The sequence below is a fragment of the Haliotis rufescens genome, unplaced genomic scaffold (genome assembly GCF_023055435.1).
Source record: "Haliotis rufescens isolate VD_foot unplaced genomic scaffold, xgHalRufe1.0.p SCAF_6, whole genome shotgun sequence".
Taxonomy (NCBI): domain Eukaryota; kingdom Metazoa; phylum Mollusca; class Gastropoda; order Lepetellida; family Haliotidae; genus Haliotis; species Haliotis rufescens.
Window position 1 is genome coordinate 29,835,305 of NW_025964334.1, and position 27,807 is coordinate 29,863,111.

General features: G+C 40.4%; 2 protein-coding genes and 1 long non-coding RNA gene across 4 annotated transcripts; 1 reads left to right on the plus strand and 2 right to left on the minus strand.

Moving 5' to 3' along the window:
- Positions 1-47: 47 nt before the first annotated feature.
- LOC124141035 lies at positions 48-5,979 on the minus strand. Its single transcript, XR_006861990.2, has 3 exons — positions 5,782-5,979; positions 4,645-4,771; positions 48-1,051 (listed from the first exon to the last, which is right to left on the minus strand). It is a non-coding gene; the product is annotated as an uncharacterized LOC124141035 (long non-coding RNA).
- Positions 5,980-9,869: 3,890 nt separating this feature from the next.
- LOC124141034 lies at positions 9,870-17,671 on the plus strand. The gene is made up of 6 exons (XM_046508899.2): positions 9,870-10,106; positions 11,602-11,790; positions 12,616-12,783; positions 14,299-14,519; positions 15,726-15,842; positions 16,745-17,671. The coding sequence occupies exons 1-6, from the start codon at positions 9,996-9,998 to the stop codon at positions 16,932-16,934; spliced, it is 996 nt and encodes a 331-aa protein (XP_046364855.1). The 5' UTR covers positions 9,870-9,995; the 3' UTR covers positions 16,935-17,671.
- A 2,097-nt stretch (positions 17,672-19,768) lies between these two features.
- Positions 19,769-27,049, minus strand: LOC124141033. 2 transcript variants are annotated; one of them, XM_046508895.2, is made up of 7 exons: positions 26,889-27,049; positions 25,299-25,977; positions 23,711-23,813; positions 22,911-23,086; positions 22,138-22,290; positions 21,344-21,466; positions 19,769-19,965 (listed from the first exon to the last, which is right to left on the minus strand). In XM_046508895.2, exons 2-7 carry the CDS (start codon positions 25,958-25,960, stop codon positions 19,830-19,832), a joined length of 1,353 nt encoding a protein of 450 aa, XP_046364851.2. In that variant the 5' UTR covers positions 25,961-25,977; positions 26,889-27,049; the 3' UTR covers positions 19,769-19,829. The 2 variants fall into 2 exon arrangements, with proteins under 2 accessions (XP_046364851.2, XP_046364852.2); XM_046508896.2 differs by having other exon boundaries at positions 26,884-27,049.
- Positions 27,050-27,807: the final 758 nt, after the last annotated feature.

Genomic DNA, 27,807 nt, shown 5'->3' on the forward strand with positions numbered 1-27,807 from the left:
GGGTTATATTTCATATGTGAAAATATTCTAAATATTTCCTGATGATAAGCATTAATTCACATGTAAAGATGAATGATAAAATGTAACCAAAAAGAAACCCCGTAAGCTTATCCTGAGAAACACATGATTATAGTGGGCAGGCGGGTTTTGGTCAGGGCTGGCAAGTATTTCAGGTAGCCAGTCCTGTGGACTGGCTGAAAGTTTTGGGAGTTTCATACCCTGATCCAAGGCGATGTTTTGTAATAGAACGGTATAAGGAGCTATACCGAAATGTCGCCTTTACAATACTAAAGAAGTTGTTATCCATAAATTGTGTCTACTTTGTCATCCGTCAACTTCTAAGTAAAGCCTCTCAAACAAGACTTTTCTCTCGTTTGTAAACAAACATGCTTGTTCTGAAATCAGAACAGATTGGCCTAATGCAAGCCTTTTTGAGCATTTACATATTGTTTTGCATAATCATATAGGTATGAGATAGTACACAAACTTTCATGATAGTGAGAAACAACCCTTGATATTCACTCCTACTAATCATGTCTTTTAGGAATGAAATTACATGGAAATACAAAAAAAAGCCATGCAAATAAACATTCTAAAAATCCCTCAACCAAAACATTATTCTTATTTGTATCATTAAAATATTTATCAGATTCTGTTTTTTGTTCCAAGCCAGTGAAACAAGTAACCTTCAAGCACATAGCTTGTAGTCTTGAAATGTTATAAATATTCCAAAAACAAACAGAAATATAGACTTGATACCAGTTTGACTGGACTTTGGGATACCATTAACATGAGGCAAGCTGCCCTGGTCTGTAGGCTGGCGGAAAGTTCTACCCTACCATCTCGTTCATACTGGCCAACTACATCATTCAAGGGAGGTAACTACAAGGGAGATAACTGTTGTGTTGGTATAGCTCAATAGAAGGAATTCTGGAGTTGAGATGGGATTCCGAGATACATCTGCAGCGAAACCATGGAAACACAGGCTGTGAAAACGGCTTTAGATATCAGCAATGTCCATGATCCGAACCCAACAGCATGGATGAGAATTCTGAAAGAGACAAGAAAAATCTTCAGTATCATACACATTAAATAACTGGAGGTGACACCTTGTTTGTTTGTTGATTTGTTTGTTGTTTAACGTCGCACTCAGCAATATTCCAGCTGTATGACGACAGGCTGTAAATATCTAAGTTGGACCAAACATATTCTCTGTTTGACATCACGAGCATCGATTCACTCAGTTGGGGTACGATGACATGCATCAACCAAGTCAGCGAGCCTGACCACCAGATCCCGTTATTCGCCTCTTACTACAAGCATAGTCACCTTTTACCGCAAGCATGGGTTGCTGAAGACCTATTCTACCCCGGGTCTTCACAGATCAGGTGACTTCAAGGTGACTTCTAACTGCATGTTAGAAGTGTGTGCTGCCCAAGTGTGTTGCATGCTACAGAAGTTCACTGCAGTGATGTACGTGTCTGAATTCTTAGTCAATGCTGTGGAGTGAGTGAGTGAGTATGGTTTTATGCCGCTTTTAGCAACGTTTTAGCAATATCACGGCGGGGGTCACTGAAAATGGGCTTCACACATTGTGCCCATGTCGGGAATCGAACCCAGGTCTTCGGCGTGACGAACTAACGCTTTAACCACTAGGCTACCCGACCGCCCCCAATGCTGTGGAGTCCACGGTGAGCAGGCTACACTTGGTAATCATGCACAGTGTTGTCTTACTGTTGCTGTTTTGTTTCATGTGCATTGGGGTACAGTCATTTATTCTTTGTATTTTACAAGATATGTCGGGGATTTATCTAGGATTCCATACTATGTGCCCTTTGCAGACAATTGGTAACAAATTAATTTTTTTCAAAATTTGGGAACTTCTGAAAAGTACTCCTGTACTCAATCTACAAAGAGGGGCCTGTAACAGCCAGACTATCCCACTTTAACACTGGTACTCACTCAACAATGAAGGGCCTGTAACAGCCCAACTATCCCACTATAACACCGGTACACACTCTACAATGAGGGGCCTGTAACAGCCAGACTGCCCCACTATAACACCGGTACTCACTCTACAATGAGGCCCTGTAACAGCCAGACTACCCCACTATATCACCGGTACTCACTCAACAATCAGGGTCTGTAACAGCCAGACTATCCCACTATAACACCGGTACTCACTCTACAATGAGGGGCCTGTAACAGCCAGACCACCCCACTATAACACCGGTACACACTCTACAATGAGGGGCCTGTAACAGCCAGACTACCCCACTATAACACCGGTACTCACTCAACAATCAGGGCCTGTAACAACCAGACTATCCCACTATAACACCGGTACTCACTCTACAATGAGGGGCCTGTAACAGCCAGACCACCCCACTATAACACCGGTACACACTCAACAATGAGGGGCCTGTAACAGCCAGACTACCCCACTATAGCACCGGTACTCACTCTACAATGAGGGGTCTGTAACAGCCAGACTATCCCACTATAACACCGGTACTCACTCAACAATGAGGGGTCTGTAACAGCCAGACCACCCCACTATAACACCGGTACTCACTCTACAATGAGGGGTCTGTAACAGCCAGACTACCCCACTATAACACCGGTACTCACTCTACAATGAGGGGTCTGTAACAGCCAGACTATCCTACTATAACACCGGTACAAGCTCTACAATGAGGGGCCTGTAACAGCCAGACTACCCCACTGTAACACCGGTACTCACTCAACAATGAGGGGTCTGTAACAGCCAGACCATCCCACTTTAATACTGGTACTCACTCAACAATGAGGGGTCTGTAACAGCCAGACCATCCCACTTTAATACCGGTACTCACTCTACAATGAGGGGTCTGTAACAGCCAGACTATCCTACTATAACACCGGTAAAAGCTCTACAATGAGGGGCCTGTAACAGCCAGACTACCCCACTATAACACCGGTACTCACTCAACAATGAGGGGTCTGTAACAGCCAGACCATCCCACTTTAATACTGGTACTCACTCAACAATGAGGGGTCTGTAACAGCCAGACCATCCCACTTTAATACCGGTACTCACTCTACAATGAGGGGTCTGTAACAGCCAGACTATCCTACTATAACACCGGTACAAGCTCTACAATGAGGGGTCTGTAACAGCCAGACCATCCCACTTTAATACTGGTACTCACTCAACAATGAGGGGCCTGTAACAGCCAGACCATCCCACTATAACACCGGTACTCACTCAACAATGAGGGGTCTGTAACAGCCAGACTATCCCACTATAACACCGGTACTCACTCAACAATGAGGGGTCTGTAACAGCCAGACCATCCCACTATAACACCGGTACTCACTCTACAATGAGGGGCCTGTAACAGCCAGACTACCCTACTATAACACCGGTACTCACTCAACAATCAGGGCCTGTAACAACCAGACTATCCCACTATAACACCGGTACTCATTCTACAATGAGGGGCCTGTAACAGCCAGACCACCCCACTATAACACCGGTACACACTCAACAATGAGGGGCCTGTAACAGCCAGACTACCCCACTATAGCACCGGTACTCACTCTACAATGAGGGGTCTGTAACAGCCAGACTATCCCACTATAACACCGGTACTCACTCAACAATGAGGGGTCTGTAACAGCCAGACCACCCCACTATAACACCGGTACTCACTCTACAATGAGGGGTCTGTAACAGCCAGACTACCCCACTATAACACCGGTACTCACTCTACAATGAGGGGTCTGTAACAGCCAGACTATCCTACTATAACACCGGTACAAGCTCTACAATGAGGGGCCTGTAACAGCCAGACTACCCCACTGTAACACCGGTACTCACTCAACAATGAGGGGTCTGTAACAGCCAGACCATCCCACTTTAATACCGGTACTCACTCAACAATGAGGGGTCTGTAACAGCCAGACCATCCCACTTTAATACCGGTACTCACGCTACAATGAGGGGTCTGTAACAGCCAGACTATCCTACTATAACACCGGTAAAAGCTCTACAATGAGGGGCCTGTAACAGCCAGACTACCCCACTATAACACCGGTACTCACTCAACAATGAGGGGTCTGTAACAGCCAGACCATCCCACTTTAATACTGGTACTCACTCAACAATGAGGGGTCTGTAACAGCCAGACCATTCCACTTTAATACCGGTACTCACTCTACAATGAGGGGTCTGTAACAGCCAGACTATCCTACTATAACACCGGTACAAGCTCTACAATGAGGGGTCTGTAACAGCCAGACCATCCCACTTTAATACTGGTACTCACTCAACAATGAGGGGCCTGTAACAGCCAGACCATCCCACTATAACACCGGTACTCACTCAACAATGAGGGGTCTGTAACAGCCAGACTATCCCACTATAACACCGGTACTCACTCAACAATGAGGGGTCTGTAACAGCCAGACCATCCCACTATAACATCGGTACTCACTCTACAATGAGGGCCCCTAACAGTCAGACTACCCCACTATAACACCGGTACTCACTCAACAATCAGGGTCTGTAACAGCCCGACTATCCCACTATAACACCTGTACACACTCTACAATGAGGGGCCTGTAACAGCCAGACTACCCCACTATAACACCGGTACTCACTCTACAATGAGGGGTCTGTAACATCCGAGGGCCAGCAGGGACATGACATGACGATGGGGACCAGTGACTTCTGCAGGTCACTACGGCAGTACAGCCAAACCAACATGGCCATACTGATGTGGTGGATCTGAAACAAACAAATTAATGACAGTCAAAATGGAATATTGCAAGTGTGAGTGAGTGTTACTCTATTTGAAGAGTGTCTCAGTTCTATCAAGGCCCATTACTCCAAAGGGACACAACTTGTTGATGGTTACAACTTCGGTGAAATCCATGAATGAGGCAACAGTGCTGACAGACCAAGGGTCATGTCAAGGAGAATCTAGGATTCAAATCCAGATCCTGGAACAGCTAAGGGACGGAACTCTGTACAGCAAAATGTACCACCTCTCTCAAGCACTCAAAATTGTCAGTTACAATGATGTAGATGGAGACCGACTGACAATAATAAATTCCAAGAAAACATTTCAAGGATTTGGTCACGAGGGGAGGATAGATAAAATAAGATACTGCTCCTATTTAATGATTTAAACAATACTGCTTTCACATCAGTTTAAATACTGTAAATTTTGAAATTAACGCGAGCGTGAATTAAATGCGAAAAATGCGATTGGTCTTTGTTCGCATTAATGAAACTTCGCATTAATCTCTTTCAACATGACTATCAACAATAAGACGGTCGCACTGCACACTTTGGATAGGGGAAATACCACCTTGAATATAAACACAAACATGGTTTATTGAGCCGAATATTGACCGAATAAACATATAAACTGTGTGTTGTTTTTAGGAAAACACCTAATTGTTTTTATGGAATGCTCTTCTCAGCACTTATAAGCGGTGCTATTTGTGTTTGATTGGATTAATTTAAGGTTGTATTAAGATAAGGACATGAGGGGGGGGGGGGGGGGGGGGGGGGGGGAGATGCATCTTTGGCTAGGGGTCGGCAGTCGTATTAATTTTTAGACGCATTAATATCAAGATTTACAGTACATTAGACGCCAACACAAGAACGCTAAGGAACTTCTCTCCTTCAATGAACAGTGTTGAAAGAAAAAAATTGCATTCTGGAAATTGTGATCATTTGATCTTCACCTTCATGATGTGAGCCATTTTCCAGTGTGATGGTACACTCACCAGACTAACGTTGGAATCAAAGCTCATCTGCACATACTTCCAGTCGAACTCCACTCCTCTTGCTCCGACCCAGAGGGGCAGAAACCTGGACACAAACATCAAGGCCAGTGGATGAGTTTCTACATAGTCCTCATAATTCCAAATAGCAATCAAAGACTTAAATACACAGGCTAGAAAAAAATACAAAGGGAGTCTTTTCATAACAATTTCAATAGTGAGTGAGTGAGTGAGTGGGTGGGTGGGTGGGTGAGTGAGTGAGTGAGTGAGTGAGTGAGTGGGTGGGTGGGTGGGTGGGTGAGTGAGTGAGTGAGTGAGTGAGTGAGTTGGGTTTAACGCCGCTTAATGTGGGAGGAAAGCCCGACGTGATGCAGGTCTCAGGTGTTTACCACTTCGGTGAAACCCACGAGCACGGGTATGGTGCTGACAAACCTAGAAACATCGGATTCAAACCCACAATCATAGGTTTCTGGCATGCCCAAGGGACCCAACTCTTCACAGCTAACCGTGGGGCCTTAGACGACTGGGCCACCTGTGCCCCAAATAAATAATGAATAAGCAATGACAATAACTCTTACTACAAGAAAATCTGGAAATACACTGTTTAAATTGTTCAGGATGGCCAATCTCATTGAAAACAGATCATATTTCTTACTGCCGCTTAGCAAAGATCTGAGGACATCCCATTACAGGCAATGTCAGAATGATCTTTCGCAAACTTTGATCGACCAATGAAATGACTAACAAGAAGTCGACATTGAAAGCAGCTTTCTTGAGCTAATTTCAAACTGGTGATATCCATTTCAGACTATGTTTAAACATTTGTTGACAAAATTCTCGATTAAACATTTGAAAACTGAACAAAAGAACATTCTGGAATGCCTAAAATAGACAATGGCAGTACTTCTCACGTACTATGTAACGTCTCTCCTGTTCAAATGTTTATCCAACTGAATCGGGAGATGATTTGACGGAATAAGTGATACAGACCATAACGGTTATTCAGAATACCCTGTGTTACCATGCCGCAGTTTAACATGAATACCCCACTCAGACACAGTATACTGACTCCGAGCCGACCAGTCCTTGTTTTAGCCCCTTACAGGGATGTGAGCAGGTTTTCCCGAAAAAAGAGGAAAGTCTAGGGGTGTCTGGGGGCATGCCCCCACCCCCCCCAGATATTTTTAAAACATTTGATTGCATCTTAAGCAATTTCGTGCAGTTTGGACAACATTCACACCAAGAAATGTAATAAGTCAATGGCCAAAGTCAATAAGTCAAATAAACAAGATGGCAGATGCAGTAAAATTTCGAAGTTAAATCAGTACTTTTAAAAAATTGGGCATAGCTCTCGCGCACCTGGCTACCCGCCAGGTCTGGGAGCAATACTGCCATAAACTTCAACCCCCATCCCCCAGACACAAGGACAACTGTCACAAGCGTGCAATGTCTGACCCTTTCCCCATGTTGAAGCATATTGAAAAAAACTTACCTTGTACTTACCTCTTGATGAAAAAAACAAAACTCCATTGCAAACATAAGACATTAATACAACATATATCCCCATGACATGGGGTTTGGGACGCTGAAGAAACATTCATAGTTTTCTCGCTTATCACATGAACAACTGTTAAACATCTCATTCACTTACAGGCTAAAAGACAACTTTATCTTAAAAACAAGCCATCAGCTGACTCTGAGTATTTACAATTTCTGTGTGTAGCCACACCCCACGTTATAGTGCAAGTATTCGTGACAGAAAACGTATGATGTCCGAAAACCTATGCTGGTGAAAGCTCTGATCGAAAACAGGACAATCGGCGCCAATTGTCCTGTTTTCGATCATATTTTTCGTTGTGTTTTTAAAAAAAAATATATTAAATTTTTACGCGGGAGATGTTTTTTTCCGAGGACTACTGTTTTAAAAAACGCGATTTTCCGCGTTTCCGCGGAGATTTCACATCCCTGAATACTACATCTGCACGTGTTTCTCTTTCACGCATCCTGATCATGTTCGTACGCTGCACAGGCTACTAAATATGGTCCCTCGCAGTCACCTGACAGCCGATCCCCAGTCGGATTGTTACCACGTTTACACACTAATATCATCTCAACTATCATACATGTGACATATGCATGGACATTTTTGAATGGTCCTATTAAAAGTGTGCCTGCAGTCAGAATTGAAACCATTTGATGTAAAGGGAAATTAACGAAGTCGAATATAGACGGAATTATTTATATCAACTAATGAGGACAATGCAGCGATAAAACGTCATAAATGTCTCGATTAAACATCGCTCAAGGCATCTTCCCGAGGCAAGGGGGTTAACTGACCATAAAAGACCAGTTTCCACCCTTGCCAACCAAGGCTTGAATTTCTGGGCTGGATCCTAACACCACCAGTGGCTATTACGAATGATGTCCCTTTTATGTCCCTCCTATTGGACAATCAGATTCCACCCCTCATATCACTTGAATGCATTGGCTGGTTAGTCCAGAAAAAAACAGAACTCATTCGTTCCAGCCTAGTTCGCCAAGGCTGGAAACTGAACTTTTATAGTCAGTTAACCCCCTTGCCTCGTGAAGATGCGCTCAAGGTCCTTACTGGTGCATTGGTCGCCTTCTGACGTGCATGTCAAGATGATCCCACAAATGTTCGATTAAGGAGAACACGCGGGCCATGACAAAACATTAACGTTCATGTTGTTGAGGACGTCCCGTGTCAGCCTTGCAGTAGGGGGTCACGCGTGATCATGCTGGAAGATGATGCTGGATAACCCTGAACATATGTTATATATAATTAGTCCTGCTTATATAGCTTTAGGGGAAGCACCTACTCTCCAAACACTCTTCAGAACAGTTCTACTTTTCTGTTTTTGGTTTTTGTGGACTATCTATCCTTATTTTATAGGTCAACCACAAATAAAAAAATTAAAAAATTCTGGCATCGACGCGTCACTGTAAATCTTGCGCGTCAGTAGGGCCTTTACAGTAAATAGAGAAGTTGTTATCCATAAATTGGCTCTACTTTGGCATCCGTCAACTTCTAAGTAATGGCTATCAAACAATCATGTTGCAATGTTGTCTGCATTAGCATTAACTTCGTTTATGATCAGTGATGGTACCGAGATACGATCTATACAATTAGACTTATATCTGATAGTTTTTATCCAACATATTGATTGATTACAACACCTGATCGACCCGTGAAGATCCGGGGTAGAATAGGTCATCAGCAACACATGCTTGCCCTAAAAGGCGATTACGCGTGTCGCAAAGGGCGACTAACGGGATCGGGTGGTCAGGCTTGCTGGAATATTGCTTAGTCCGGTGTTAAACAACATACCAACCAAACCAAACCAAACCAACCAACAACACATGATCGATTGCGAACAACGAAATGGGCAATTAGGTGAATACACAAAATACTAATTTTACGCTTGTTCTGATTTTGACCACGTGCACACGCCGCTTCAAAGCCCTATTTCAGTTATACCACAGTATGAACCCAAAGTCATGCAGGTGAAGTCCTCATGGTTAGCCCCCCCTCCCCCATGTTTTGGACAATAAATAATGTTTAAAGAAAAGCAGAAACATATTGGTCCAGCCCTGTGGTTTCTGAGGAGACACAATCTCCTGAAAATCAGATCTTATAAAATCCTCTAGACTGAAGGAGACGACGGTTAAACATTTACTAAATTATCTGCCGTGTTGCAAACATACTTAAACCTTTGATCCTGATGGGTTAAAAATAAAGTGGAAATACATTTAAATGTTGCTTAGATTTGATAGTGGTCGCCGATAAATGTTAAGTCATATAGAGTTACTTACCTTATGAAATCATTCGGATTTTGTTCAATGATGTTTCAATATGTTGGAATGACAAATGCGCATAAACTGGGTTCCTGTCTCCGTTAGCATTCCCACGATACCGTTGAGAATAGAAGAACCAGTTTAAACGAAGGGGAAAGCGGAACTCCACACAGTGACCAACTTCAACCACATTAGTGATCTTCGCGAAGGTAGTACGCGCTGGGATGGAGCTTTGAAAACCCTGCCTGTGTCCGATGTTTTCCGACTGTTACCCACAATACCGTTGTGTTTACATCGTTGCCAAGGAAGAGTTGTGCATGGGGTGACGACGTTGTATCAAGAAATCATTCGATGTAAACGCAACACTATCTCATCGGGAGGAAGACAAATATACCAGAAAAATGAGCTTCAAGGAAGTGAACAGCGAGAGGCGTCAGGATTGGCATGAAACGAGCGCAGGTGTCGGCCATCATTACAGGCCGGGATATTATTTTCCCAATTCTGAATTTCAGGTAGGCCATCATTAATCATATCTATTTAACCGTCAAAATTTGTTATACATACGATATGTTATTACAATGGACGTAATGGGTAATGTTTACGCTGTCCCTGTCTTTATTATATACCATATAGAATGATATATTCCTTTGCAATTTAAAAAAAATAATAATACCCCCTTCTCGTTATGGTGTTTTATCAGACACATTAAGGGGATATAAATATCTAGGTATCTTGTGCAGTGTTTCTAAATTAAGCAAAAAAGTCATGGTATTAGGGCTGGGACGAGTCCAAATTTACAACCCGGGTACCCACCACCCTATTACCGACTCTACCTGGGTACCCGCTGTAGGTCTCAAGAGATAGGTCCAAATGTCCGACTGGGAGTAGTTTGACCGTAGCCTTGGCAAAATGTATTTAGACACTCATATAAAACATTCTGGTCATGCATAAAGTGAAGTTGAATGAAGTTTTATCTTTATGCAAACATATAAAGTCAGAAGAAATGCAAACATAAGTCAATTATAGTGTAACCATAGAGTTCATTAAATATCACGTGATTAACTGGTAGTCCGATGGGTACCCAGGTCCTACTCAGTACCCACCCGACCTGAGTACCCAAGTTACCCGTCCCACCCCTACAAAGTATCCTTGTCATACCACTAATGTTAAAAGCAGACAATTATTGAGTTCAAACACTGAAATACTTGGAGAAAACCTCAGGGACCCTATTAGCCAAGAACTGCAATGGGGTCCTACAGTCAAGAGTGAGTGAGTTGAGTTTATCGCCGCTTTTAACAGTTTTCCAGTTATATCACTGTCTGTCAGCTTAATGTGGGAGGAAAGCCCGAAGTGATGCAGGTCTCAGACATTTACCACTTCGGTGAAACCCACGAGCACGGGTATGGTGCTGACAAACCTAGAAACATTATTGAGGCGAACCGGGATTCGAACCCACAATCATAGGTTTCTGGCATGCTGAAGGGATGCAACACTGAACAGCGAATCGTGGCGCCTTAGACAACTGGGCCCCCTACAGTCAAGACATGACCCTACATCACGCAATGTAGGGTCATGTGGACTGTAGGACCCTTCACGGCTCTCGGCTAGCACCCTACCTGAAATGGCACGGTTGTGCCATCAGTGATGGGGCAGTGATTTGACTAGAAATGGTAATGGGACATTTTCATGATATCATCGGATTTTGATTGGTCATTCTACTAGATCATTGTAAAATTGGTTCTGTGCGTTTTTAAATCATGCATGAAACAATTTCTGAGTGTGATGTCGCATGTCTGATTCAATTCCTAATCCAAAACAATAGAGCTCTGCACAGTGAATCCGACAATGCAAGCCCTGCGGAGAGTAAACTGGCTTCAGTCACTTTTAAAAGACCAATACCACCTAGTCCCTAATAGTCAATGTTCCATGATTCCCAGAAACACGTTTTTGTATTCACTGCCACAAAAGGATTTTACTGTGTATCATGTTTATTATTTATGCTTACAGACACAGATGAGAGAACCACTACCATCAGACCTTGCAAAACCAGATGAAATCACAAGAGATCAAATATTCCAGACAACATATGGAAATGCACATGACAGAAAATACCCGGGAGGAGTGTTTGCCAACACTGTTCACAAGAAAGCTCCAGGACACTGGAAAGTGAATTATGTAAAGGACCTGGCAGAGAAGGTGAGAGCACCTAACAGTTCATACAATAAATTTGTAAAGGTACAGAAATGAGAGTTGCACAAGAATGCAATTTACAAGACATGGACACCTTCTGTTATTTTGGTAAGGGATATGCACAACCTCCCACCTGAACAATTGTTTCTAAGTTTTTCAAACATCATTTGTAACAGACCGCTAAAATAACAGTGGGTTTGGGGCTTTTGCCCTCCACACAACAGCTTAAACAAATGCTTTTAGAATTATATGTAATTATTACACACCCCAAGGTTTTGAGTTAATGAAAAATACTACCCCGTATGTGTTTGTTGAAATGTGGACCCTGACAGATGTCACTGATGAGGTTGCTACAAGCACTTTATGGAACTTCTATTTGTTAGTAATATTTTTATGTCTAATTTTCAATGTTTATGAATAACATTGATAGTCAATTTCAAGATTTAAACATGGCAGATAAGTGTACAGTAAAATGCATGTGTACCTGGAGTTAAGCTTTCTGGATGTTTTGAGCTAGTATGCAAGTATTAAGATGTCCCTGGATTGATATTATTTCCACAGCACTCCAATCTCATTATAATCAGATCTTAGTGCTTGCAACTGCTACATTTTGTGTAGTGATAGCGGACACTACGATCCGATTTTAATGAGATTAACAATACATGACATGATGTCAGTCAGTTACATGCTTACATGGCAACGAAACTAAATGTTTATTAATATTGTAAATATAAAAGTCAGTGGTACTCTCTTTCCACATGTACTACAACAAATAATTACATTCTTCCTAGTCCTGCATGTTACTTAGCAACGTTTCTCTGAATGTTCCAGCTGGGCAAGGGTGGGTGGCGGAGACCCCTGACGATGGGGAACCAGCAGAGTGAGATGCAGGACAAGTTCTGTGCTGCCCCTGGCATCAGGGAGAAATATCACTTTGAAGATTTTGCTGGACCTCAAAACTTTATTCTACAAGATCATCATAAGGAGGGGCCTTCAAAGGTAAGTCATACATCTGGTGATTGCAAGAAATAAATCCTGGGCTCTGTCCCACAAGCGATCTTTGCGCTACGACTGTGGTAAGACATAAGTTAAAGTATGGAGGTTACGATCATCTTAGCACAAAAGTAAGATGTGTTTCTATGTGGAACAGTCCCCTAGGCAATACGTTTTTGACAATGAATTACATCTTTTATTAATTAGAAATCCAGTGCTCAGATGAACTGTAAAGTGGAATGATATTTTGACCGTTAATTTGAATTTTCTTATATGAATATCACCAATGTAGCATTTGACAGAAATTCCCTCCATGCTGTATTTTTGTAAACTTTGTATTAAGATATGTAAGTTGCAAGATCATATTTTCCATTTTTTCTTTGGCTTTTGTGCTTTGTGAATATTCTGGTTAGTAATGTTTCATATACATACTTGATGCCTTGAAAGTTGTATTACTGATCCCAAACTGTCTTGCACAGGAGATAACACTTGGGTAAGATCAAGAAATGTCTCCTCGGAGGTATTACTACAATGAATTTGCATCACCATTGTGACATGACATCACAATCAAATGACATCACTAATTTCTCTACCAATGAAGCCAGTTAGCAGCATCTTTTTGCTCAAGACATGGCTAATTACTCTTCATCAGTGGTTTTTGATGATAAATAGAATATCACCCTTGTGTCTTTTGATATCAAATATATCATAACTCAATAATTTTAAATGTAAGGTTATTAACGATAGACAACTTTTCCACTGGTTGAGAGGTCGGTCACATGACCACGAAATTGACGTTCATAGGTGTATGAACGACACAATTTGATGTTCATACGTTTATCATGAGACTGTATTCTTGAAATGACAGACTACTTACACATTCCTGGGGGACCCCTGGGAATTCCCTGGCATGAATACATACAGAAGCGTTGTTTCTGATTATTTAAACACTTTAATCTTGAACTCATCATTTTAGCATACACTGACAAACATTAAAGAGTTTGGCTGCATGATCGTTCCTCGCTTCGACTGATCCGTGTCTAGAATGACAGTGACAGTCTACAGCAATCTATGAATTTACCGTAGTACATGTATCTATTTGACACATCTTTACAATCACCTTTCAATTTTGGGCCAATTGCTAAATGATGATTAACACTTGTAAACGCTGCAGGTTCATGACTAACATCTTGGGAAATATCTCCCGTCCCGTTTATCAGGTTGGCCATTTTGACATCTTGTACTTTAAGTATTATGATGTGCAATCATTCTGACTGACTTACTGAGGTAGTTCTTAACAGACCTTAAAGTTTTACTGAAAATAGTATGTTTGCTCTTAGAAATCATTCTGAGGCGAGGTAATGATTGGTTGTCCCATTTCTTCAGATTGAAAACTGCTACAAGAATCAGAATTTTTTTGTGTCTAAAATCAGTAGTGAAATTCTTTCATGCAGGGTATTTTTTCTTGATTTTGGAGGCCCTGCTATGTTTTGGTCTAAGAATGGTACGTTTTTCTTTCAGTATGGCCGTGCAACTACACAAAATCCCAAGCTCCAAGGCAAGCCATTCTATGTGCGAGACAAGGGAGTACTGTCCCTTCTTGACCCCTACCTGTCAACCACGCAGAAAGATCACCGTTCATTCAAACCCGATGAGCTCAAAAAATATCCCAAGAAAGACATAGCAACAACTTGGCAGTGTGAGGACATGCCCAAATCCTGGGGTCATGGCCTCAAACACAAGTGAGTCACGGTGATGGATGAACTTGTACAACTTAGTGAAAACCAGCTAAACTTGAGTTTTATTTTCACAAATCTGTTTTATGTCTGTTTATTTGGTTTGATAATATTTTGATGAAGTTGAGGTTATACATGTATTATCAAATGGCACAGGAGGACGAGTGATTTAAGGCATTGCTATTAGTTCGGAGTTATGTCCCTTGGAAGTCAGGATTTGCTGTTAGTTCGTTTGAATCTGAGATTCATCAGATTATGAACTTTGGTTTGTCAGCACCATACCTGTGATTTTCAGTAAATGCGTCTTTGACCTGCTAATGACATGGCCTTGTAATGCAAAAAGTAGCAGCTACAAGATATATGGTCTCTACCAGGGTCTCAGTACTATATAAAAGTTACAACATGACACTATCAGTGTCTTAATTCTATATAAAAGGATCCTTTTATATAGAACTATGACACTAGTAGTGACTATATTTCTTGTATCTGCTATCTTTGCCTTACAAGGCCCTGTGCTCCTAATATTGAGCTGTCTTTCCACATATGGGGGGCACAGGTGGCCCAGTTGTCTAAGGCGCTGCGATTCGCTGTGCAGAGGTGGGTCCCTTAGGCACGCCAGAAACTGATGATCGTGGGTTTGAATCCCAGTTGCCCTTATTATGTTTCTAGGTTTGTCACCACCATACCCGTGCTCGTGGATTTTTCTGAAGTGGTAAACGTCTGAGACCTGCATTGCTTAGGACTTTCCTCCCACATTAAGCTGACACGCCGTGATATAACTGGAATACTGTTAAAAACGGCATTAAACCCAACTCACTCACTCATTCCTTCCACATATACTGACATCCTACAACATAACTGAAATACTGTTGAAGCAGTGTTAAACTCACTCACTCATTTCAATTATCAAGTTATTTTTTTTTAAATTAGGAAAGAATTATTTAAACAATGATTTCTGAAAATAAATTAGTAAGTGCAGTACATTGTGACAACAAGAAATGAGTATGCTGCACAACTGTACAGTTTACAATGTTTATGCAGTTTTGTATCAAAGTAGCTGATTAAATATAGTTACTGGCTAATGCATAACAGTAGTGCAATAATCATGGACGCGACTTTAAACCCCATTTCGCCTCACCTCACCTTACCTTATCATTTACTGTATAACTATACTATACAGACACATATTTACTAAACTGTCTTTTCTTCTAGCCCATTCCCTAAAGATTCCGTGCCCCGAGAGCCCCTGCCTATGAGAGATACAATGGTATTCCCTACAGCTACAAAGATCCCCCGTCAGCCAAAAGCAATGGTGCCAGTACCTCACTCGTAAGTATATCACACCATGTATGATTTGATTTCACTGACAACCTGCATGTACTACTTGAGTGATCTATACGCCAGGGGAAGAAAGAGTATACAATATTGTAGTGACATTTACAGGAGAGGGTGAATGAGGACAGTTTTATTTGAACTTTTCACTATGGGGTCAATATTGCAAAATATCTTAAATTAAGTACCAACTTTTAACATACACTTTTATAAATATATTCCACCATCTTTGAAGCCTTTCTATAACTGAGAATATCGATTTGCATATTTCTGAAATATCGTTGTACTTCATGGTCAGTTTAATTCACATTGGTGAACAATTTTATAGGATTGAGACGTGTGAAGATCTGGGTTAGAATTGATCTTCAGCAACCCATGCTTATTTTACAAGGCGACTAATGGGATTGGGTGGTCAAGACACGTTTGATGCATGTCATCGTATCCCAATTACGTAGATACATGCTCATGATGTCAATCACTGGATTGTCTGGTCCAAGCTCGATTATTTACAGATTGCCGTCATATAGCTGGAATATTGCCTAGCGTGGTTTAAAAAACAAACAAACAAACAACGTTATATGAGTTGAATGATGCTGGAAGTTAACATTTACGCCAAGAATCAAAGCTTCAGCAAGGTGTTCCGAATGTGTTCAGCATGTCTTCATTCAAATAACAGTTCAAAGCATCTGGAAATAGTGAAGAATTTGCTTGAAATATCCAAAATAGTTTCCATCGGGGCCACGTCTACAAAGCGATCTTAGCTCTAAGTCAATATAAAAGTGTGGGTCGTACCATCATTTTAGCGCTAAGAACCGCTTTGTGGAACCAACCCCACGTGTATGATGCATGCGATACACATAGTGGCAGACATGTAATGTTTATCTTTCTTCATGCACCAGGGGCTTGAAGACTGAATACTCAGACTTGTACATACGTCCATCACACGTTCGGATGAGGGAGAACTTCTACTGTCCAGTGGACACGCCCTACACCCTCCCTACTGCCGGCACCAAGTCTGTCATGACTGCACCCAAGATGTACAACACTGAGTATCAGAATGTTGGTAGCAAGAAACCCATCATTGTGTAATATGTTTGGACACATGCAAGATGTTAAACGGCCGGTTTGGATGGTACTTCTGAGATAGGTTGGTATGGCAATTATGTGATAAAATTTGCTGGTTTAATTTCAGAGGAGTGAACCTTTTTAGGCTTTAACCCGTAAATCAACAGATTTGTTTTCTCTTTGTAAAGTGTCACAATGTAAACACTGCTGATCTTGCAGTAAATTTAGACCTATTGTCAACTATTTTATTTGGGTTTTAACACTTTTTAATTAATATTGTACATTGACACATTTTATAGAATATTGCATTTTACACTTTTATTCTGATTATACAATTACATATATCAATTTATAAAAATTGTAAATGGCATAATATATGCATGTGGCATCCAAAACACATTGGTGTGAAATAACAGTTATTGCTATTTTGTTTTCGAGTAAAATTGGGGAAATGATATTCAAACATAATGAACATCATTAGTACCTTCTTTACAAATGGTAATATCCGGCACTTTCACTGGCTTGGAAACATTGCATAAAAGAAAGATGGTGTACACAAATAAGGGGAAGTTATTAAAAATGGACTTAAACTATGTATCATTTAATTGATACTTCTCATCATGTAGGTATGTATGTACATATACTGAAGATGTTGCACATAGATATGTAAATACTTTTCCTGACATGAGAATATGTGTGTGTGATAAAGAAAGTCTCACGAGGCTGATTCTGTTGTAAATAAATCTATTTATGAATTTCAATATGAATTTGTTATTCATGGTGTGTGATGGGGGCAGTGGTTGCCCAGTGGTCTAAGACGAAGTGCCTCAGTTCTGAAGAGTTGTGTTCCTGAGGCGCCCGGATCAACTGGTCCATTCATCACCATTCGCATCTTCCTGTCTCCTGCAAGGTCTCTATTTGGCTTGGCCTGGATGGCACAAGTTTGTCACGAATGCCACTGGCTGTGGGTTAGAATCCAAGATGTGTCCTGACTATGAATATTGGTTTGTCAGCCATCCAAGGTTATGGGTACCCACTAAACATCAATTTCTTGTGTCTTTCTTACTGCATTTAGCTGACATGATGTGATATACCTGAAGCTGTTCAGAGCAACTCGCTCACCAATGCTATGTGAGAAGGTGGGATTAGAGGTGAGGGACAGCCAATCATTCTTTACATGACCAGTGAACATATTCTTGCAATGGAAGTACATGTCATGTTCCATTAGCAGTGTCATGATTCTAGCACTGGTTTAATCAAGATTTGATGTGTTTCAAAGTCCATCTAATTTAAAACTAAGTTCAACAAGTATTGGCACAAAGTGACGAAATGTCCCCCGCCTGTATATACACCATAGTTCCAAATATGAAGACAATCCAGCGATTAGTTCTTGAGATATCGCGGCAACACCGTTTTCCAACTCCAAAAGCAGATTTGCCTGCTGTGACCTTGAAAATGGGGTCAAGGTCACCAAAACCGACTGGTGTCTGCGGTGTCTGTATATACACCATAGTTCCAAATATGAAGACAATCCAGCGATTAGTTCTTGAGATATTGCGGCAACACCGTTTCCAACTCCAAAAGCAGATTTGCCTGCTGTGACCTTGAAAATAGGGTCAAGGTCACCAAAACCGATTTGTGTCTGCGGAGTCTGTATATACACCATAGTTCCAAATATGGAGACAATCCAGTGTTTAGTTCTTGTGATATCGCGGCAACACCGTTTTCCAACTCCAAAAGCAGATTTGCCTGCTGTGACCTTGAAAATGGGGTCAAGGTCACCAAAACCGACTGGTCTCTGCGGAGTCTGTATATACACCATAGTTCCAAATATGAAGACAATCCAGTGTTTAGTTCTTGAGATATCGCGGCAACCAACGTACGGACGGACGTAAGGACAGTCGTGAATACTATACTAAAAATGGACATGTTTTAACTGTTCTGATAAAAAGAACCTAGTCATAATTTTGAGACAGGTTACGATTTTGCCAGTCAAAATTAGAAGGGATTTGTTGCAGGGTGACACACTGTATGAGGGGTGCAGGTGTTTTGGAATCATACTTTCGTTTTATGGTTACAGTTTAAAAATTTACAACACAGTAACTAACCCATTTGGTGATATGACTTTCATGTGCAAAATGCTTCGCAGATTATTTGCATACATCCAATAGTTGCATATTTACATGTGATCCTAACATGCACCATACTTTCCAAACAGCTGCACCCATGCTTGTGTTTGTTTCTTTGGGGGTGGTCATTTTGCATAGAAAAACTTTCTAACCCAATAACCACTGATTATTTATTATTTTGGCTACACTTCAGATTAAATAGGTAACCTACCAGATAGAAACCTTGAATCTAGCTGTTTTCGATTTGTTTATTTTAGTCATCAATATTCAAGATATTGTAAATATTCAACAAACCAGTGATTGAAAGCATGAGCATCAATCCATACCATCGGGACATTATGAAGCACAAACAGCCAAGTCAGAACCTGACCACCCAACACTCATTTTACATGTGGGGGTTCCAGGTAAGAATATAGGCCTCCAATAACCTATGCTCGTCGTAAGAAATTACCAAATGTAACAGCTGGTCAGTCTCGGTGAATTAGTTGATTGCATGTCATCCATTGTCATATAGCTGGAATAATGCTGAGTGCAGCATCAAACAACATAGAACAACGCTTTAGATGGCTTTCACAAAAAGTATGAGGTATTGGGGCCCTACATATTCCTGACCACGTGGGTTAGATGGGGTGTAAACACAAAACTGCACATTAGATGGTTCACAAACTTTTATTGTACAATTTATGACTTTATAACATCATAAAAAGTGTTTTTTATGGCATCATTTATATATATATAAATGTCATAATATCCAGGTATGATATAACCTTGCTATCACAGCTTGTGACTGTTATTCATTCTTCTTGGCCAGGGGAAAGTTTTCAGTAAAATTACAGTATCTTTGCTGAAGGAGCCACTTCTCCACTGAACTTGCTGGACTGTCTGTGGTGAGATCATCCCGACCCTTATCTATTTCTTCCTGTAGACTGAAAAACGTAATTTTACCATAATTAACCATCATATTTCCTCCATGCCTGCCTCACAACTAATTACCTGCCCTGCAAAATCTTATTGCCCAAAACTTGACAACAGTACCTACAGATGAGTGAGTGAGTGGGTGAGTTGGGTGTTAACACTGCTTTGAACCCTGTTCCAGTTATAACTCCATGCGTCAGCTTAATGTGGGAGCAAAGCCCGAAGTGAAGTAGGTCTCAAATTTTTATGGCATTTCTGGCATGCCCAAGGAATGCAATTTGAATCGTGGTGCCTAAGACGACAGTTCCACTCATGCCCCCAACTACAGATGAACAAAAAGCTACATATTCCAAAATAAATTCACTAATTATGATGCCTTGTTTCTTTGCTTCATGAAAATTAGAATGAACATAGTCCTACCACACATTCATGAACTACAATGGTCGACAGTTAATGTAAACGGATGCCTTGAACAAATTGTTCTAAAACAGATAGAAAATAAACACAGCATAGAGCCCTACCATTTACTCATTCACTCTGTCAGAAAAGGACAATTATAACCTTGCAAGATTGCATTTACTTTTGATGAATTCAAATTGCAACCTTTTATTTAAATTTCAACAATTCTTATTATATTTGTTTATGTGGCTGTAGTCTGATGGCAGATGGCATACATATCACTACATCCACCGGCCTGGCCTTGCTAGAGTAATTCAATGGTGCCATATGTAAATCCAAATACACAATTCATTATACTAAAGTTAGTATATTAATAAACAAACCAGTTATGAACTGGTGTTTTGCCTTTGATGTTTTAAAACATTACTGAAGAAATAATGTCATTGTAACCATGGTTGCCAAAGAAAAGGCATTTTATCAACTGAAGGCTTTTTCAAGGCAGATTCAAGTTGAAGACCTTTCAAGGCACCATATCTAATTTTACACCTTTAAGCCTGTGCAAACCATGTAAATCACCATTCTTTGTTCTCATTGTGATATGACGCCATTGGGGTTTCGTTACACATACCCTACACAATGTCTAATGCATCTGACATTTGAACATCATTTACTGCTTTGGCAAAACATCTTACAACAAGAACAAGCACCATGGTAGGAATTGTCTTACATAACCTACTAACATCAACTGATACTTTTCATTGTGAAGTTAGTGAGGGCTATTTTATACCTTAGTTAGCAATATAACAGCTTTCCTATATTGAAAGCATGGGCAATAATAACAACCATTGGGCAATGATGACAAACACTCAGTCCTGTCACACATCTTGACCACTGAAATTTAGTTAGCTCTCAACATTGCGTGTTGAGGACCTATACTATAATTTTCCCTATTTTTCAAAGATAGTTACATATCCTACCCTACTACGTTACCTGTGTATATTCTGTAGCACCTGACTGGCTGTAAGTTCCCCACGGCGGACAGACAGGATGACTCTCCTCTCCTCACTCCCCTCTTCACGGAATACACGGATAGGTCCCTTCTTCACCACATCTCTGACAAGACAGATCATAAAATGGACTATTCTCCAAATTGTGAGTCCAAGCAATTCGAATTGAAGTCATTCTAAACCCATTTTGTGTGATTACAATCTCAATGAAATCCAATCATTTACTCCGACATCTCATGTGAACTCTAAACTCATCTCAGAAAGAACTTTGAACACCCAATTTATATGGGTTCCTGAGCCAAACAGATCTCAGGTTTCCAAAATGATTCAGCTTCATTTGTTTACCTTTGATGGTACTTCCTTCTGGGTGTCGATGCCATGGAGTTCAGAAATGACAGGGTGTATAAAAAATCCACAATTATATAATTGTTTTATCTATCTACGTATGAAATTTGTCATTTTTTTTGTTTTCGAGATACAGAAATCAGATATGCTTGTCTGAATGTGTCAGTCACTCCTAATAAATATAGAAACATCCATTTTGATTGCCTAGACTAGACTGGAAAGTTCACCTGATGCGACCTCTGACAGAGATGTCCTCAAATCTTCATCAGATTACCCATGAGGCATTTAGGTTTTAAGTGATAACCTTTCTCCGTTCCCACATGATGATGATGATGATGATGATGCTACTGCTACTACCATTAATCACCACCACCACCACTATCTATACCACAATCACCTTCATCATCAGAATCATACTCCTTAATATAATACCTTGCATTCTGGAGAAGTCGGATGATGATGTAACAGAGCTTGTTGATCTTAGCTGGAAGGTCACTGTGACCTGGGTTTTCATCACACCACTTTCTGTACTGTTTGACCCCATTTGACCCCTGAGCATCTCGTAAATACTTGTCCAGACATTGTCTACGTGTGGTAAAGAATATAGAATAAATAACTATAGGTTAATCAGAAAAAGGAAGCATTATTAAAAAAACCATTGTAGGAGAGGGATGGGATATATATTGACAGAAACTTATGCAAATACACAGTACTTATTTGTACTCAGTCACCTGGTTCATCATTCACAGTACTGCTACTAATGAATGTAAACAATAAATTTGTATGTCACACCACCATAGAGCAACTGCAAAACAGTACTGACAGATAACTGTTTTTTAAATTAGTATAAAGATTTTTATACATATCGACCCGTAAATATCAGGGTAGAATAGAAAGGCGACTGCTTGTCATAAGAGGCAACTAATGGGATCAAGTGGTCAGGCTTGCTTGATGCATGTCATCGTATCCTAATTGCGTAGATTGATGCTCATGATTGCAATCACTGGATTGTCTGGTCCAGATTCGATTATTTCCAGACCGCCGTCATATAGCTGGAATATTGCTGAGTGCAGCGTTAAACAACAAAAAACAAAACAATCTTTTATACATATCATTTACTATTTCTTAAGAACAGTGGACACAAAATCTTGGGTTATTTTCATTTCACATTATCGTAGCATAATACAGATGGATCTGTGACTGACCTTGTGTGCATGAGTGGCGCAAGCTGTGTGAGCTGCCTCCACTGTGGGGAGCTATGGATGACAGTAGACTGGTTCATGTACAGAGTCTCCACACACCGTGGGTCTCCCCCACAGAGCAGCTCACAGTAACGGTGCAGTTCAAGAATTGTGTAGTCACATCGCTCTCGGTCACTGTTCTGAAACATGTCAAGACATGTTTAAAACTCTGGTCTTTGAAAGGCATTAAGAAGTGATTCACATAAGGAAGAGAATATATGGATGTCAACTTCTTTATTATGAGGAACACAACGTTTCCGAATATATGCTCACTCCTTCATCAGGTGAATGAAGGAGTAAGCATATACTCCGAAATGTTGTGTTTCTCATAATAAAGAAGTTGACATCCATATATTCTCTTCCTTATGTTTTTAATCAGTAAGCTGGTCATTAAAAACATGCAGTTAGAATGATTTTTCCCTGGGTGATTTTGTCTGGTAAAATAATCCAGGTTTATTATTTATTTCTATGCATGAAGATTGTCTGGATTTTAATGGATGAGTTTTCTTTTCATCACGTAATTGTGCTGCCATGGTTTCTAACCAGAATTAAAGGTCCCAGAAACAATTTGCTAGACAACTCCCAAAAGTCAGTACTAAAATATGGAAAATGGTACTTACTCTACCAAATTCTAACATTGATCTCATAGTTGAAGAAAATGAGACTGAAGTGTTTTATTTTTCCAAGAAAGAATCAGAATAAGATAGCAACATTGCATAGCCCCCATCGCCCACCCAGAATGAAGGCATGACTCGGGACACTACCTTGATTGTCTGTTTTGGAGGATTGAAGCCCAGGAGACTTGCTGTGTCCGCCTGATACACAATAAACACATCGATGTCGCTCTCCGGCCCAGCCAGATTGTATCTGAAGGGAAGAATGGTCACCATGAGTGTACAACAAAGATGACCCTACACAAAAAACTGTTTTGTTAAAACATGGAATACACAAAACTGAAAAGCCTTCTAATCAAACTACACTCATGTGCGAAAGAAATTGTATGGGAAGTTTCTGAATCCGTTTGAAACTATGGTAACAGATGGGTCCAGGAAAAGGGTGTCATGAGGACCTCCTGCAACGATTCAGTGGTAGAGATACCAGAGTGATTGCGATAACTATCAGGATACATACAGCATTCTTGTGTGATCTACTCCTTGTTCCTTGTGGCTCAGCTGACAAGAGGTTGCTTCTATCAACCACTTTGTATTAATCTTGCATTAACATAGGTTCGTTCTTTTAATATTATGCAATCAGATTTAGCATTTTGTTTAGAAATAAGCAAATACTCAGTGTTAGCCTGTGTAGTTTGCAAATATTACATTTTGAAAACATACTTTCTTAAAAAATTATCCATGAAATAGGAGAAGTATGGTGTTTGTATTGACAGGTGTAACATCATGAAGCATTGATATATTGGTGAATTGTGAAGCTCCTTGTCCATGGTATCTATAAAAATAGAATGGTGATATGATGCAAAATCAAGGATTTGCTCAAATTGTAGATAATAACACTTATATAGAGAATCTCACCAAAGGGTCTTTTGATATCAAATATATCAACACGGGTTGATAACTGTTTAAAACTCTGAGGAAGGTTTTAAATTTTATCAACAATTGTTGATCTTATATCAAAGGACACAAGGGTGATATTTTATTTATCATCCAAAATCATTCTACCAACTTGTTCAGTTTGTAAACAGTTATAACCAATGTCTTGAGTCGTAAAAACTACGGCTAACCAGCTTCAGTGATGTCATTTGATTGTAGCGTCCTGATGATGTCACAATGGTCTGCAAACCATTGTTATACAATTTCACTGTAGGAGATATTGCCTGATCTCACCCAAGCGATATCTCCTGTGGAAGCCAGTTTTGGACAATAAATGGTGTAACCAATGTCATTTGTCACTTCACAAAAGCAAAATATAGGGGTCGTTGTCGACACAGGTATGACAGATATGTACCCTAAGTACATATTCAGAATACAGAAAAGTACCCCGTACCCTAAATAGTGGACGAGTCCACATTCCTCAACCTGAAACTGGTGCAAGTTGTAGTTTTGGTTTGTCTTATTACGAGTGTATGCTGGAGTGCTTTGCATTGCATTGCGGAATACTAAAGTACTGTACATTTGTCACTGTGTATGCTGTTTTTTTATATAGCACGCTGGAATGCATCTCACACCACAGGTTGACAGTTCCGATCCAGAAACTAAAAAATTCTTTCATGTTCAGTGTCAAAGAACTGGTTAAGCGTGCAGCGCAATGAGGAATGGACTCATCCTAGGGTACCTCGGGTACATATCTGTAGTACCTGTGCTGACAACAACCTCTTCAGCCAAAATAGATGCACACCTTTGACTTCCAAATGGACATGCTAAATGAACTCTGCCCAGCTCCCTCTCAACCTTCTCAACAACACTTGCCCAATAATCATTCACACTCCCACAGTCATCTGATTCCAGAAAGGGTGGTGGACGTTGAGCTGTCTTTTCATTCTCTTTTTGTTTACGTTTCAATGTCAATTCACTGTATAAACTCTCAACAAGATGGCACATTTTCTCACCAATACCAGGTGGCAGCTCTTGCCAGTTTCTTGACTTATTCACAGGTGTACCATCTGGAAGCAAGAACTCAGTCTCTGTAAATGGAACACACTGCTCACTGAATTCACGCAGAAATAAGTATTTCCATACAACTCGAAAATAATGCCATTGGATTGTCTCCCCTGATTCTCCATCTACTTGGCCTTTCTCTTCTTTGTCATCTGGCTCATAGTGCCCGGGCCTGTCAATCATCTCACAGTAACCATGCCAACCATGACAGTTGTTTACACTGAATATCAACACCACACGACCCTCTCTGAGGCCTTGAGACAGAATGGTTCTGGGCTGTTCTTGAGAGTTGGTTCTGTCTCTACAGGCCCAGATGCCAGAAACACAACACTTCTTCAGAGATGCGATGTTGGCACATTTAGCAATGAAGTACCTAGCTTCAGGTTTCTTGGTCTCTGCCATCAGAAATATGTCGTCCCCTAAAGAATTAAACAAACAAATGGTGTCAGGAAGCAGAAAACTGTTGTTAATTGGTTGGAAGAGGAAACATTGTGAAAAATTGAAAACAGTACTTTTTGGATAAGATTTCCTTTCCTCAAACCAGAGACCAAATTATATGGTCTCTGCTCAAACATGTAGTAGTGTTCTGAGTATTAGTATCATAACAGCATATACATATATTACTCAACACAAGTTAAGGACCACCAAATTCTTTGATGTTACTATAGTTAATCCGACAGATTAACTATAGTAATGTGAAAGAATTACGTGATGCCTATACTACACACAAACAATGTTTCTAAATTTCATCAACAATACTGTGGTAAAAGGCATATAACATATTCATGACAGAGGTAAATGTAACAATATGAATGTGACTCTTCAAACAGGATGAATAATGAATTTATACAAGAAAGAATGGCAATTTACTAACTATAGATAGTCAAAGTAGTTGATTATCTCGAACCTATTGGCAGTCCTTTACTTCATCCACAATACCTGATCTTATCATTAATGTATTCGCATTGGACCATGCACACTGTTAATGCAGTGACAATTTGATTAAGTGTTACACTCCTAGACAGGTCACAGAGTTTGGCTGTAGATACTACCCATATATCTTTAAATGGCATTTTAGATATGTATCGAGGACTTATGTGAACTTCATTCTTTTAATGTAACATTTCAGTGCAGGTACCCACGGGGAACTACGGCATTATACATACAAGTCAAACTTAACACTCTTATGAACATTATCACCCATGGAGAATGTATAAAATGTAGTTTCTTAAAAAAATGTTTGTACAAGTTAAGAATTTCCTCCCTCACTAACCAAAGCGCTCGTAAAAGTAATGGTGACAATCAAGACAAAAGTTGTATAGTACTTCACCAAATTAGATGACAGTCATGAGGCTTCAGCACAACTTCTCATATCTGCACACAAATTGTATATTGTATTTTTCGTGCACTTGGGATGAAAGTTGCTCACACCACTGCAACATTTTGCGACATTGTGCAATTGAAATCGCCCAAGCTCCTCACAGCGATATCCCGTTCGCGGAGCTCTCTAATACCGAGACAAGCTCCTCACAGCGATAGTCTGCTCGCGGAGCTCTCTAATAACGAGAGTGTAACGAAGGTGTCACGCGCTAGGAAGGAGCTTGGGAGCGTGTTTTTATAGGGAGGTAGCTTTGTCAAGCATCTGCAGAACGTAATAAACTTCCTAAGCAGCAGGACATTTCAGGTTCGAATCGCTAAAGTGAGCAATGTTGTTCTCGGCCACAATCGCTCTCTTATGCAATTGATTTCAAATAAACGAATAAATAAAAATCCATGCGAAGCTCATACCACAGCAAATATTTGGTTTGGTCTGTTTTGCTTCTCATTCTCTTATAACGTATTGCCAGGCAACTGCCAGGCTCATTTCTTCAGTTGCAAATAGTATAAACCTTTTAACAAAGCGGAAATAGAACGCAAGAAAATTTATATTCCGATGGGATTGTTTCAAATAGGAATTAAATAAAGAAAACACAAGAACAATTCCGATATACGTTTCGTAATCATAGAACAAAGTTTCATTTTTGGTTGTATTTTGCTTGTTTTCTTGTTTGCTTGTTCGCGGTAATTTGAGACATTTTTTACATGTTGTTTTAAAGAATCGAGACTGCCCCAATCTAGGAAGGTCAATGAGAGCAAATCTTCGGATAGTGTGTGAGGAATAATCTTCCCATCAAGAGTGCCCAGTTGCCTATATGAAAACTAGACTTGGGTATTGGAGAAAACACGCTTACGAGGTTTTGGTAGACAGA

Bases quoted from the DNA above. Each gene is read 5' to 3' on its own strand.
- LOC124141034 (XM_046508899.2), top strand. From the start codon at position 9,996: ATGAGCTTCAAGGAAGTGAACAGCGAGAGGCGTCAGGATTGGCATGAA. The intron at 10,107-11,601 runs GTAGGCCATCAT...TTATGCTTACAG, and splicing joins TTCCCAATTCTGAATTTCAG to ACACAGATGAGAGAACCACT. The intron at 12,784-14,298 runs GTAAGTCATACA...TTTTTCTTTCAG, and splicing joins ATAAGGAGGGGCCTTCAAAG to TATGGCCGTGCAACTACACA.
- LOC124141033 (XM_046508895.2), bottom strand. From the start codon at position 25,960: ATGGCAGAGACCAAGAAACCTGAAGCTAGGTACTTCATTGCTAAATGT. The intron at 23,087-23,710 runs GTAGTGTCCCGA...GACATGTTTCAG, and splicing joins CTCCAAAACAGACAATCAAG to AACAGTGACCGAGAGCGATG. The intron at 19,966-21,343 runs GTAACGTAGTAG...TACGTTTTTCAG, and splicing joins GTGCTACAGAATATACACAG to TCTACAGGAAGAAATAGATA.